Raw genomic sequence first — 13,876 nt, 5'->3', positions numbered from 1 at the left:
TCACACGTGCTGAACCTTTCAGCTGCTGCCCCTTTGCCTGGCTGTCTCACCAGGGTGGGAGGTTGTGCCTGTCCCTCCTTTTCCATGCTGGTTATCCCAGGTGGGTGCAGGGCTCTGCACACTTGGCTGGAGCCAGGCCCAGAGCTGTGTCCCAGCGTGTCCCCAAGCTGCTGCTGAGATGGCCAGGCACAGGCACAGCCAGGCTGGAGCCCCTGCTAGCAAAGGCAGTCAAGCAGGAACCTCATCTAGAAAGAGCAGCTGATGCTTCTCAGTGGGGTCCAGGGACTGCAGCGTGGCAGCATTAGCCATGAAAAGCTCTTTTCTGGGCATGGGTCAGTCCTCCTGGGGATGTGGGTGTTGTTCCAGTGCAGAATTACCTTAAAATCAGGCCTGAAAAAAAATCTAGAATTACCAGAAGTATTTTCAATGACCATGTTTTTAGGTGATGTTTGGTGTTGTCCCTCTCTGAATGTCTGTCAGCACAGCAGGATTCAGGTGAATGGCTCTGCTAAAGCTCATTTGGCAGCCACAACAAATCCAGGTGTGTTCTTGTGTTCAGCTCACCCCAGCACCGTGCTCTCTCTCCTCTCCACACACTGATGCACACACTGCTGCTGTAGCTGCATGGGGCTGCCCCTCACTGTCATTGTCCCCAGCCCGCAGGGAGATCTGCAGCAGAAATGCAGCAAAGCTCATTCTCTCCTTCTACCAGCTAAGACAACATGGAGCAGAAAATTAAAATAGCATCATCACATTCATGGAATTCCCATCACACTGAGCCTGGCTGATAACAAGACCAGATTAAACTGTACAAAAAAAGTCCACAGCAGTCTTTTCTGTCAGATTTCTTGAACTAACCTTCACCCACAGCCTCAGAGTGATATTTGCTGTTAAATCTTTTGTGTCTGCACTAACAACGCTCACTTACTGATTTTTTTCTGACAAGTATTAAATAGTAAAAAGAGGAATGATGGCTACAATGTGTTCTAGTCAAGGGTGAGATAGAGTTGTAGATATCACAGAATCATAGAATAGTTTGGGTTGGAAGCGACCTTTAAAGGTCATCTAGTTCAAACCCCAAAGAAGAAATGCTATTCAGAGAAAGGTTCTGTGCCCAGAGATTTATTGATACATTTTTTCAGGTGTGGTCCTGTCCTTTAAAACAAAGCTAGTTCCTAAGACTGTTCTGCTGCTTCTCTAGTTTGCAGACCCCAGTGCCTTCAGCCCGTGGCACCCATTCAAATTACAGCAGCAGATGTGCAGTGCAAACCTGGTGTCCAGGCTTCCCCACAGAGCCAACACAAACCCACAGGAAGCAAGCCCAGCCCCACACTTTCATGGACAACAGCAGCAGCCTCTGAGGAATGGAAGAGTCTCTCAAATCCAGGAAAGGCCAGGTAGCAATCTGATTCTGGCATAGGCTCATGCTCAGGAAAGGGACACTGCTAGGGCCACCACAGAAATACACCCAGACCTGGATCTAGACTTTCATCAATCCTTGGGTATCCACCAGTGTCTTTCAACAAGCAAGACAGCTCCATACAGGGTTTTTATCAGTCACCATGAGGGAGTGTCCCTCTGAAAGCTGTGAGTTTGGATTTCACACTACATCTGAGGAGCTGTATTACAGCTTTAAACAGGAGTAAAAGCAGGACTGGAAACTTGTCCATGAAAAAAAGCCAGATGCCAGAAATGCCACAAGGAAGACCTTTCAGATGCGGTGCTGACTCAGTAGAGGATTGGAGCTCTGAGCGAAGGTGCTGCCTTCAGGTTTTGATCCCCAACATGCTCAGTCATCCGAGGCGCTGTATGTTTTCTAGATGTGTATGTATTCTGCCACCAGGGCGTTTAAGATGGTAGGTGACGCCTATCAATAGTCCTCCGAGGGGCAGAGGGGCTGAACACCCGCGACCCAGCGAGCCCAGCAGCAGCAGCGAGATGGAGAATCCCAGCCCGGTCCCGCTTTCTCAGGGACCCAAGCCCTCTGTGCCAGCATCAAGCTCCCGAGGGGCTGCTGCAGCCGCCCCCTGCTCTCTCCCCTCCGTGCCCCGGGGGTGCTGCCGGCCTTCCCGTCCCCGCCGGGAGCCGCCGGCGCCGCGCTGCCGCCAGCCCGGAGCTCCGCGCCGCGGGGAGAACGCGGTCCCCGGCCCGAGCGGGGGCAGAGCCGCGGCCCCGCCGCGCATCCCCCGCGCCGCTGGGGGAGGAGCCGCCCGCGCCGCTCCAGCCCCTTCCCGCGGCGGGGCCGGGGCTCCCCCCGCCGCCGCGCCGCGCGGAGGGGCCGGCGGAGCGAGAGCCGCGGAAGTGCACTTGCTGCAGCCATTTCCTGCTCTTTGTGCGGGCGGCGCGCAGCATCCCCCGCGGAGCATCCCGCGGCGCCGGGCGGCGCACCCGCGGAGCGCAGGTGAGCGGGCGGGGGTGGGCGCGGGGCTGCGCGGGGGCTGCGCGGCTCCGTCCCCTCCTTCCCTCCCTTCCTCCCCGGGGCTGTGCCTGCCGCCGAGCCCCATCTGCGGGGAGCCCCGGGCGGGCGGAGCGGGGCAGGTGCGGGCGCGGCGGGCGGGCCGGGATGTGCGGGATGTACGGGCCGGGATATGCGGGATGTACGGGATGTATCCCACAATGCCCCGAGCTACCTGCGGCGCTCAGCCTGCCCGCAGCCGCCGCACGGCACCGGGGAAAAAATAGCGCAAATCCCCCTTGTCCTCCCCCGGCCCGAATCCCCAGCACGGGGGAAGGGGCCGAGCCCCGGACCCGCGGGCGCTGCAGGCCCCGCCGCGGCAGCGCAAGCCCGAGCCGGGGTGGCGGCGGTGCTGGAGAACGGGGCGCGGAGAGGATGCTGATGATGGAAGGGCGGCCCCGGCCGGCTCCCGGAGCGCCCGTGGAAATATGGTGTTCCAGGGGAATGAGGGGGATGGAGGCAGCGCCGGCGTCAGAGGCAGAGCTGGGGATGAAGGGCTGGAGCGGCGGCCGCGGGTTCGGGCTGTGCCGCGGGTCGCGGGTGGCGGAACCGCTCCCGCCCTGCCGGTGCCGGTGCCGGTGCCCGTGCGTGGGGCCGGCAGCGCTCCTCCTTTGTGCTCAACTTTGCCCCCGATGCCGCTGGAAATGCCCCGCGCCAGCCGCATCCCAGTGGGCCCAGGGGGAGGGAGCGAGGGGATGGATTCCGCAGGAAATTTCCGTGGGCTGGAAGGACCGGGAAAGAACGAGGAGGAGAAGAAGCAGCAGCAGCACACTGAACGCTCCCTGCTGTTGGAGAAGGGGGCAGGGTGCAGGGTTTGTGTGCTGTCAGGGGACGCTGCCAGCAGCAGAGCGTGGCCCCTTTTGCCATCTGCCGCTTCCCAGGGGGGGTTCCTGCCTGGGGGCCTTGGATCACAAAGGTCTCAAAGAATTAGGCTGAGTCGCTGAAGCCCCTGCACCCTCCTGCCCTGAGATACCGAGAGAAAAATCACCCTCGTGTTTTGCCTGATGATGGTAGTCTGGGGTTGGTCACAGAGATGGGGCACTAGCCCAGTGTTCTGGTGTCACAGCCATATAATTCTGTGCTATTTCCCTGCATAGGAAAATTCTTTTTTCCTTTTCTCTGTACAGTTGATTGTTATTAATGAAGCCTAAGTAATAGGGGAAAATCTTCCATTTTCTGGTCAGGGTCTCTGGAGTAAAGCAAAATATGCTCAATTCATTTTCACTGAATTCAGTTTTGTTAACAAACAGTGATCATCTCTTCATGAGAAATGGGAAGATTGATTTTGGAAGATCAATAATTGGTCAACTATTAACAATGCTGGCCTTTGTGATTTGGTTTCCCCAGAAGTGCTTTAACTGTCAGCAGTGGGTTGTTTATAAACTTGATCTAAATTTCTCAACTCTATTGGAAGTGTAGTTTCATATACCTGTCCCCTTCCTTGACCCGCTTTCTTTGGCACCAGAAAAAAAAAAATACTATTTAGCTATTCTAAAAGAAATAAATTGCAGGATAATTGTGTGTCTGAGAGACAAGGATGGTGCAAATGCTTGGAACTCAGCCCTAATGGGATGGCAGAAAATGTAGAGTGGAGATTGAGAAAAACACCTTCAGGAGTCATGTAGTTTGGCTTCCTTTTTTTTGATGGGAAGGTAATTTTATGGTTATTAACATCTGTGTCTGTGTAGAGCAGAGGCCCAGCTCTGCCAGCCTCACTCATTCTGCAAAGAACCTCCTGACTGTGGTGGTGGTTGCAATGTAATGTGTCCTGTGCACTTTAGGCAGGAGTCAAACTAAAGTTTTACACTGTGAAGTTATTTTTAACTAAATATATGTTGGTGGCCAGGATCCTTTATCCTCCTGTTGCTGTCAGGCACTGGGTACCAGAAACTTGGCTTTTATGAAACTGACACATGGTTCTGCTGGGTATTTGTTGGGTCAGGAGAGGGCCTGCCCATTGCTTTGGTGCTGTATTTGGAGAAAGAGAGAAGCATTTTTACAGAGGTAAAACTAAATTCAGTGACTTTCCCAGGTTACCCAGGGGCTGAGAATCAGAGCTGGAGAAGATTCTCAGAACCTCAGAGGGTGACCGTGTTAGTCCTCCTTCTCTACATTGCCACCTCCTCAGCAAAAGTCTTTTTGCTGCTCAGCTCACCCCAGGCTCACAGGGCTTGGACTCTGTCTGAGCAATTCCCATTTTTTCTTGCCTTCTTTCCTGCTCTTGGTGCCTACTACAGCACAAATGTGAGTGTCTGCTGTAGGAGCAGGCAGGTTGAAAATCCTGAACATCCCATGCCCCTTCCCCAGAGCCCTGAGCTGTGCAGCTTGGGAGCTGAGCACATGTGCATGCAACATATTCATTATGGCCCTACTTTTAAAAGGCTTTATTTCCCCAAGCTGCTTGAACAGTAAAGTCACCTTTGTGCTTCTCCCTGCAAAGAGGGTGATACTGCACCACTACTTCTGGGCAAGAAGTTTGGTGGGGAAGGCAGGACATGCCCTGGAAGCTCAGACATCTGGGCTGTCCATCCTCTCTCCTCAGAGCCTTCCTGTGCTGTCTGTGGAATGTGGTCCCCAGGCTCTGCCACAACAGCCCCTGTGTCAGCAGCTCCTCCTTGCCATCCCCGCCTGGCTGGCTCCCTGCAGCTCCCCCAGGTCCTCTGTGAGATCATTTGGCTTTGGGAGGTGTGTGAGGTGGCCAGAGGGTTTGCAGCTGAGCTGTGGGAAGGAGATGGGAAGTTTCTGCAGTAAATGAGCAGAAAGAGTGGGCAGCACTGCACCCATTAGCACCACTGCTCATGAGCCAGGGATAAACAGCCCAGTGCAGCATCCCTGCCTCAGGTTTCACTGGGGTGGGGTTGGTTTCTGCCAGGCTCACCTTCAGTTTTGCCAAAACACGTAGGACCAGAAGAACTTTGGTTTCTCTGACCAGAGCTGGGATCTGGAGGTGGCTCCTGGCAGCCTGGGAGGCCAGAGAGGCAGGATGTGTTCAGGTGTGCTTCAGGCAAGCCTCACCCCACTGTGCCTGGCCTAGGACAGAGAAAAGCCCCGTTCCTGGGCCCCTGCTGTGCTGCTCCCTGCTCGGCTGGAGCCCAGCCCTGTGGCCACATGTGCCCAAGCACTGTCACCAGCCCACCACCAGGGGCTGTGTCCTCTTCCCAGCACGGCCACCCCAAAGCCCAGGTGGTGGATGGCAGTTAAGGGTTTCTGATGAGTGTCCCCAGGGATCCCTGACCTCCCTGAGCTGGAACCACTGCCAGATGACCTCCCAGCTGCCCCCCTTGTCTCTGGACAGAGGGATGGAGCTGGATTTACAGGACAGCCCCAGCATGTCTGGGTTAGAACCTTCTTTGCAGGAGGGTGAGGGAGGGCAGCACAGGTCTGGGGGAGTGGGGCTTCACTGCCATCCTCCCTGGGTGATCTGGGGTGATGACCCAGGTCTGCTGGCCCTGGACCAGTGGCCCTTCTGCACACACTCTGTCTGTGAGGCTGCTGTCTGTGGCAGTGTGCTGGGGACAGCAGGCCCAGGGGAAGTCCTGGCTGACCACGCTATTCCCTGTAGCTGCTGTTGGGTTCCTGGTTGGTCTTAAGAAAGGGTGGATTGGAGGCTGGAAGTCCCCATTAAAACTCATGTGTTAAACCCTCAAAGTCTGTAGCTTTTCCAGCTGCATCTGGATCCTTGTACTCTCAGCCATGGCAAAGCATGGGGTGGGTTGGTGGCTGATTGCACTTCTCCCTTGATGCATTCTTTTCTGTTCATGTATTTCTGCACCCTTCCTCTCTGCCTGTTTGAGTGCAACATTTTTAGGGTAGGGACTGGCTTAGCCTCCCAGGTGTGGGCACTGCCTGGCACAGCAGGACCCTGATGCTGGATTTGGTTCTCTTTCTCCTGGGGTGGCCCAAGCAGCAGCAATAATTTTGTCCTTTTGGTTGCTGAGCTCTTTGTGTGTCACAGGCTTTTTGTGGGAGTGCCTTTGGTTACAGCAAATGGACAACACCTTGCACAGATGGCCCTAGAATTGGACTTAGGGAAAAATGGGGAATGAGCCCAAATAAACAGCCACAAAGCCCTCAAAGCTATGAAATGGAAAGTTTTGCCTTCTGAAGCCTGAAGTGTGTAATGAACCATGAGTGAGTAGCCAGGAGTGCTGTTCTGGGATGCCAGTGGTGATCCTGAGGTGCTGGAGGGTGGTGGGGGAGCGTGGTGGGCAGTTCTGTGTCCATCTGGGGCTGGGCAAGCTGAGCCTCCCCTGGGCAGAGCAGCCCGGGGAGCCCACAGGCAGGCAGGGAGGAAGCTGCAGAAATGTAATGTCTGGCTCTGACAGTTGCTACAATTTGTAACAGGAAACCATTTTACCAGACAGGGGTGAAGAAGGAAACAGGAATTTGAGTGTGGAGGGGAAAAGCTGCTTCAGATTTTGGGTATTTTCCAGGCACTCATTTAATGCTGCTTCAGCTGCAGGTACAACCAAACCTGTTTCTCAGCTGCCTGGTGCCTTGGGGAGGCATTTGTGGAGCAGGAATGAGTTTTGCCAGGCTCATAGGTAATCCTGCAGCCCACGAAGGTGAGGCACAGCTACAGACTCCTTCCCTCTTATGACCCACCATGAAGCCACCCCAGGAGTGCATCCTGTGCCTCCCCCTTAGCTGTGGCCCTTGCTGGGTGCCTGTCCATGGATGCCCCAAAGCCTTTATCCTTCATGCTCCCAGTGCTGGAGATAGAAAGCAAACTTATTTTCTTGGAAGCAGTGGGAGATGCTGTTGTGACCAAAGGAGCTGCTGTGGTTCTGCTGCTGCTGCATTTGGTGCTTGCACAGACACTGCCAGAGCCTTGTGTCCTGCCTGCTACCGTGTCTGGCAAAAAAAAGTTGCAAAAGCTTAGAGAAAAGCCAAAGAGATGATTAAAGGATTTGAAAACATGCTCTGTAATGAGGCAGGCAAAGAGCTTAGCTGGCTTGCAGGGTGTTATATTGAAATGTGTGAGTATCTCGATGGGAACTTTGATTTAGGGAGCTCTACTGTCCTGCAGATCAGAGCAGTGAAACTCAAAGGCTCACATTTCAAACTAGACAGGCTCTGAGGCAAGAAGCACCGAAGGGGGTGTGATTTTCTGATGGAATCAGGTGTCAATATTTAAAGAATTCTCTCTCTCCAAATGTCTAAGTGCAGCAGGGTGTTTTTCTGGGAGACACAGGCTCTAGGTCAGCCACAGCTATTGCACAGGATTAGGCATTAACTGGGGAAGCCCTGTGGCTGTGATTACACAAGGGCTCAGCCTGGGTGACAGCACCATCCCCCCGTGCCTGAGCATTCACAGCCAAGGTGAGTGCAGGGGAGGCAGGGACACACGGATTTGTTCTGTGGTTCCCACTGGGTGCCTGCCTCGGGTAAGCACCAGGGAACTTTCAGAAATGTCTCCCTTTGATTTTATTTTGTGTACTTATTTTCATTTTTGCAACTGGAGCTCTTGGCAGCTCCAGGGCAGGCTGGGACTGGGCAGGGGATGCCACGTCAGTCAGTGGTAAAAGTAGGGAAATTTAACAGCAGCTTCTTATTTTGCTGCTTGCAGTGCCACAGCTTTGCCTGCACAGCACTCAAGCCTTTCCAGTTCACCTCTGGGATTTAATGCAGTTGGCTGTTTACAGTTTCCAGGGCTGTTCATGTGTGTGTGAGGAAAGCATGTGAGTGTCAGCATCCGTCATACTTCTCTAATCAAGCTGCTTCAGGAGATATTCTTGATAGCACCACTTTGCATTTTGGGGCACACACTTTCACCTGGGGCTGCTGAAGCTGCACTGCAGCACCCAGCTGTGCTGGCTGAGAGAGTTTTGCATAGAGTTAAGAGAGAGGTGCCTGGGTGGGTGTTGTGTTTCTCTTATTCTGCATTCCTGCTCTGCTGTTGAATCGCAGGAGAGAGATGACAGAGAGATGTGGTATAATGCACAAGAGAAGGGAAAACATAAATTGGGATTTTGTCCCCTGCAGTGCCAGCCAGTTGTGCCCTGGTTTTGTCCTTTCCCACTCAGTGTCCTGCCTGCTGGCTGGTTTTCTTGTCTGTCTCTCACCCTCTCTTTTGCTTTAGATTTAGCAGGGCAGCTGAACATCTGCAGCCATGACGACTCACGTCACGCTCGAGGATGCCTTGTCCAACGTGGACCTGCTGGAGGAGCTGCCCCTGCCAGACCAGCAGCCATGCATCGAGCCTCCTCCCTCCTCCATCATGTACCAGGTACCCCAGCTCCCCGAGGCACAGGGGTGGGAGGGCTGTTCCAGTGGCCCATGCAAAGCACGGGGCCACACGGTGCTGTGAGAACCAGCTGGAAACATCCGGGGTTCAGCGTGTTGAGGGAAGGTTCAGAACAGATCTAGCCACAAATCTGTTCCCAAGGACTTTAAAAAGAAGGCACCAGAGTTTGGTGAAAGGGACTTTTAAGGCCACGTAAAAATGAGGACCAGAGTGCATGAATGGGCGGGAAGCAGGAGATAAGATTTGTGATAACAGCAGAAAGTTCTCAGCAATGTTTATTTGTGCACATATTTCTGTGCTTCCTTTCCATGATCGTGCGTGCATCGAACTGAGTGGGGCAGGCTCAAAGTCCTGCCTGCCTTTGGCTGGCCTGTGCCTCTAGCACAGCTGGAGCTGCTGGCATGCAAGGGAGGGCAGCTGCTAGAACCACTTCTCTGCCCTGAACAACTCACATTTAGCTGCAGCTGCACTCACCAAGCAAAGCTTGGCAGGGGCCCAGGGCATGGTTCCCGCAGTGGGATGCCTCTGCTGCCTGGCCACCACACCCTGCCCTATAGCACACACCCAGGGTTAAATATAATAGGGGGTTCCTTTCTCCATCCTGCCACTCCTGAGTTGCTGGCTCACCCGTGGCAGTGTATAAATACACCAGCACTGGGATGGTTGTGTCTTGTATGCAGGGCTCTGGAATTACAGCAGCTCAGACCCTGGGCTCATTGCACAGCTTTGGTGTCTCTGTGGGTTAGCAGACCCAAAGGTCATTCTGGGCTGCTCAAATTTCAACTCTCCGTGAAAAATCTTGATGTAACTATTTGCTTATCTCTTCTTTCAATAAATTTTTAGCCTTTGCTGGGTTGTGTCTCATGAGGGGCTCAGGGTCCAGCCTTATGGCACAGCCTCCTTTCGGGGCCATGAGTTTGTGCACACAGCTGGGCCTAAAAACCTCCTTTAAGCTGGAGATGTTGGCCAAGCCTGCTTCCTCATCATACTGTTTGTGTGTAGCCCTTCCCCCTGCTAGCCAGAAATGCTCATGCAATCTCAGCTTTTGTTGTCACATTGGTCACATGTGATGTCCTGGAGGCACTAAGAAGTGTAGCCCTGTGGCCTCAGGTCTGTGCTCCCAGCTTTGCTACTCAGGAAATCAGTTATTGAGGTGAGTGTGGTTGCTGCAGTGCTGCTGTCATCACAAGGAGCAGCTCTGGGTGCTTGGGGCCTCTGTGTGCCCTGCCCTGCAGCAGGTACCATCAGCCAGCCTTGGCAGAGGAAGTCACCAAGCACAGGGCCTGTGAAGGGCACTCCAGAGAGCCAGGGGAGCTGATTTTCCATCCCCAGCCTGCCTCTGCAGTTTCGTGCTCCCCTGTCCCAACCCAAAACTGTGTCACAGCTCCCAGAACAAATGTTTGTCCCAACAACTGTTTGTGCTTGCAAGATTAACAGTAGCACTGATAATAGCACCTGGATGAGGGCTGACTTTCATATTTATGTTTTCCAGACAACTCATTCCCTGCCCTTTCTCTGTGTTTATCCCTTGGCCTTCCTGCTGACAGGATGTGGTCTTCCCCTAGCAGCCAGGGCACAAACAGAAATTAATAAGGCTGCATCTGTCTGAGTTAGCAAGTTAAAATCCCTAGAATAATTGCTCTAGCTTTTCTCTCTGGTGTGGCTGCTGTAAAGTTGGGCTTAATTCTACAAGGATTGTAAATGTCAGTCTTGACTGCCATATTTCCACACATGTTCCCTGCAGGACAGCCATGTGTGATTCCAAAACATCTCAGGGTGTGTGTATGTATGAAACTGCTTCAGACCTAGAGGTGCAGCACCACAAGTACTTCACAAGCTCCTCCCATGCCCCAGGAGCCCTACTAATTCTTTTTGCCAGCACATCCCATGTCAGGCTGTACTAGGTGAGCAAACACCCAGCTGTGGTTAATCCCCATCTCTCTGTTTTGCCCACAGGCTAATTTTGACACAAACTTTGAAGACAGGAACGCCTTTGTGACAGGCATTGCCAGGTACATCGAGCAGGCCACGGTGCACTCCAGCATGGTGAGTCCCCCAGCACTGTCCCCAGGCTGCTGAGCCCCCAGTGCCTGCCCTGTCCCACCAGCACCCCTCTGTCTTTCAGAATGAGATGCTGGAGGAAGGCCATGAGTACGCCGTGATGCTCTACACGTGGAGGAGCTGCTCACGAGCCATCCCTCAGGTAGTCAAGCCCTTCCCAGGCAGGGGTGCTCCCAGAGCACCTTTTTGGTTTTGTCTTGGGTGTGGGTTAGTTTGGAGTGGAGACAAGAACAGGAAAAGCAAAGCCAACTAAAGCAGGTGATGCTGAGACCCAGCCATGAGGAGATTCCTGCTGTTGATTGGGTACTTTATATTTGCTGCTGTGCTGCTGTTGCCTCCCCTGGCTACTCCAGCAGAAGGCTGTGGCTAAGCTGGTGGCAAGACAGCACTACAAATCATCTGGTGTCGTATCCTCCCTGTGACATTTGTGCCTCTCTGAGCAGCTTGTGGGTCCCTGCTCCTTCCCCCTGTGCTCCCCTCAGGCTGCTGTCAGTGCTGTGTGTGATGGAGAGCAGAGAATGCCATAGCAGAGGGTTCAGTTACACCTTGACCAGGTTTGATCTTGCAGTGACCCCTGTGCTTTGCCACGGGGCACGTGGATGTGGCCAGGGGTCAATCTCCCTGCGAGGTCAGGTGCAGCTCCCTGCTGCATCAGAGACTGTGGCTTCACAGGTGAAGAGGAGAGCCTGCACCTGAGTGTGCACCACTCCTCCCACCCCCACTGCATTCTCATGGCCACAGATGCATGGTGGATTCTCAGGGCTGTCCTGGGCAAGGCCAGGAGCTTTGGTGATCCCTGTGGGTCCCTTGCAGCTCAGAATATTCTGTGATTCTGTGGTACTGCCTAACTGCAGTGTGGAACAGCAGGGCAGGGATATTGGATTGCCCACTGCAGGGAGGGCAAGGCTCCTTTGGCACCATCCCCCATGCCCTGAGCATCAGCTGCTGGGTTCCTGAATGTGCCCCAGAGCTGTCAGGCCCATCACAGCCTTCTGGGAGCAACAGCTGCAAACAAAACCAGAGCAGGACAGCGGGATGCCCTGGGCAGCTGGTGTTTCCCTGTACATTTGGTAATGACTCCAAGTAACTGTTTTGGAAGTGTGATGGATGACAACTGAGTAAGTCCTTAAATTTAGCTTCCCAGGAGCCCAGTGACAGTGACTCAGTTCATTGCTGTCAGCCACAGACAAGCCCAGTGATTTTTAATGGATCCTCAGCAGAACCAGAATAATCCCAGCGAGGCTCTGGCAGAGCTGTAACCGGGTGTCTTGTGTGTCTTGCAACACAAATCTCAGTTAACTTCATGCTGCAATATTAAACAGCAGGTCCAGACTCCATGCTTGTGTTCCATGCCAGACAAATGTATTAGGAGACTTTTATCCCCCAGAGTCAGGATTGTGCCTTTTTAGAATGCATGGAGAGAATTTCAGATCTGAAATATCCCCATTTGCTCTCACTGGTTCTATTGAGAACCAGCTCCTTCCCGGGTGCCTCTGTTGTCTTTGGGTGGGGACAGGACTCCAGGTGAAGCAAGGAGAAGATGGTGCCCCAGTGACCCACAGCTGGCTTAGAAGCTGATGCTGACACAGATGGTTTTCTTTGCAATGCAGGTGAAATGTAATGAACAGCCAAACCGAGTGGAGATTTATGAGAAAACAGTGGAAGTTCTGGAGCCAGAAGTCACCAAGCTTATGAAGTTCATGTATTTTCAGGTAAGTGGTCAAGGAGAGAGGCAAAAATAATCTATTTACTTTGGTGTTAACATCCCAAGCAGGGTTGTGCTGTCCTTGCTTGCCAGCCCCCAGTAGGTCTCTCCCTTGCAGCCACCTAGCAGAAACCTGAGACCTGTGTGAAGGGAAGTCTGTATGTCCCTTGCTCAGCCCCAAAATCTTTTACACAGCTTGGGAAAGAGCACACCTCAGCCCTTCAAGTTCATGGAGACCCAGAGTCCCCACTGTTTGGAGCTAAGGGTGTCACAGGCTCCTGTGTTTTGGGAATGTTGGCTGATGTGAAGAGCTGATTGTCCACTGCCATGTGACAGTCACAGCTGCTGCAGGCTCCCCATCACCACCTGCATTATAACCAGCTGCAGCTGATTTCACAATCATTTTTAGGTTTTATATCCTGTAAGGCCTTTATGTCCCACCTAAAAAATGCAGCCTGATTTTGCAGAACACCCCACACCTGGGGTTGGAGAGCTCAAGCCCCTTTCTCCCCTGAGTGTGTTTGTCAGCAGTGATTTCTAACAATGCTTCATTGCATGGGAACAGCAGAGAGGAACTTCAAACCCTCCATGCCCAGCCAAAGAATGCTTTATTTAAAGGATCTGGTGGGGTGGAGGGGGTTCCCCTGGTGGTGCATGACCCCGTGTCCCTGCCCCGCAGCGCAAGGCCATCGAGCGGTTCTGCAGCGAGGTGAAGCGCCTGTGCCACGCCGAGAGGAGGAAGGACTTTGTGTCTGAGGCCTATCTCCTCACTCTGGGCAAGTTCATCAACATGTTTGCTGTTCTGGATGAGCTGAAGAACATGAAATGCAGCGTGAAAAATGATCATTCTGCTTACAAAAGGTGAGAGGGGACAAAGTGGTGGGAATGGGGACAGGACTGGGCCTGGTCTGACCAGCAGTGAGGGCAGGAGGACATCAGGGCTGGAGGTGGGGTTTCTGTGCTGTCCCAGGCTCTCCTTCTGAATTTAGGCAAATCTCTGAGCCCTGTTGTGTTTCAATTCCCTCTTGCTGAATAGAGCTGTGATGCAGGGGGGGTCTGAGGCTGCAGCGTTGCTGCACGTCAGACAGGGAAGGTGGGTGGTGACGGTCTCACATTGGCTGAGTGACCCTTGGTGATGTTGGATTTGTCCCTTCCAGAGCTGCCCAGTTCCTGAGGAAGATGGCAGATCCCCAGTCCATCCAGGAGTCCCAGAACCTCTCCATGTTCCTGGCAAACCACAACCGCATCACTCAGGCAGGTCCCTTTTCTCTGAGCCACTGAACCTTTCATGGGTAGAGAAGAGCAGTGACCTTGCTGAGGCTGACAGCACCTCAGACCAGGCTGTGGCAGCAGCTGTTGGGTCTTTGCCACTGGCTCTGGTGGTCTTTTGGTCATTTGTGTAATTCTA

General features: G+C 53.5%; 1 protein-coding gene across 4 annotated transcripts in view; it reads left to right on the top strand.

The window, feature by feature from the left end:
- Positions 1–2,252: 2,252 nt before the first annotated feature.
- CYFIP2 (cytoplasmic FMR1 interacting protein 2) overlaps positions 2,253–13,876 on the top strand; it is a 49,781-nt gene continuing 38,157 nt past the window's right edge. For 2 of the 4 annotated variants that reach the window (XM_059860302.1, XM_059860299.1), the window contains exons 1-7: positions 2,253–2,401; positions 8,538–8,684; positions 10,659–10,748; positions 10,828–10,905; positions 12,374–12,475; positions 13,148–13,329; positions 13,626–13,722. In XM_059860302.1, coding sequence (XP_059716285.1) covers positions 8,568–8,684; positions 10,659–10,748; positions 10,828–10,905; positions 12,374–12,475; positions 13,148–13,329; positions 13,626–13,722 — 666 coding nt within the window. In that variant the 5' untranslated portion in view covers positions 2,253–2,401; positions 8,538–8,567. Of the gene's footprint in view, positions 2,402–7,685; positions 7,778–8,354; positions 8,389–8,537; positions 8,685–10,658; positions 10,749–10,827; positions 10,906–12,373; positions 12,476–13,147; positions 13,330–13,625; positions 13,723–13,876 lie in introns of those variants that run through there. The other 2 variants (XM_059860301.1, XM_059860300.1) reach the window with 2 other exon arrangements.

The sequence above is a fragment of the Haemorhous mexicanus genome, chromosome 15 (genome assembly GCF_027477595.1).
Source record: "Haemorhous mexicanus isolate bHaeMex1 chromosome 15, bHaeMex1.pri, whole genome shotgun sequence".
Lineage (NCBI taxonomy): Eukaryota > Metazoa > Chordata > Aves > Passeriformes > Fringillidae > Haemorhous > Haemorhous mexicanus.
The sequence above is the reverse complement of the archived record's forward strand: the minus strand, read 5'-3'. Positions and strand labels throughout refer to the sequence as shown.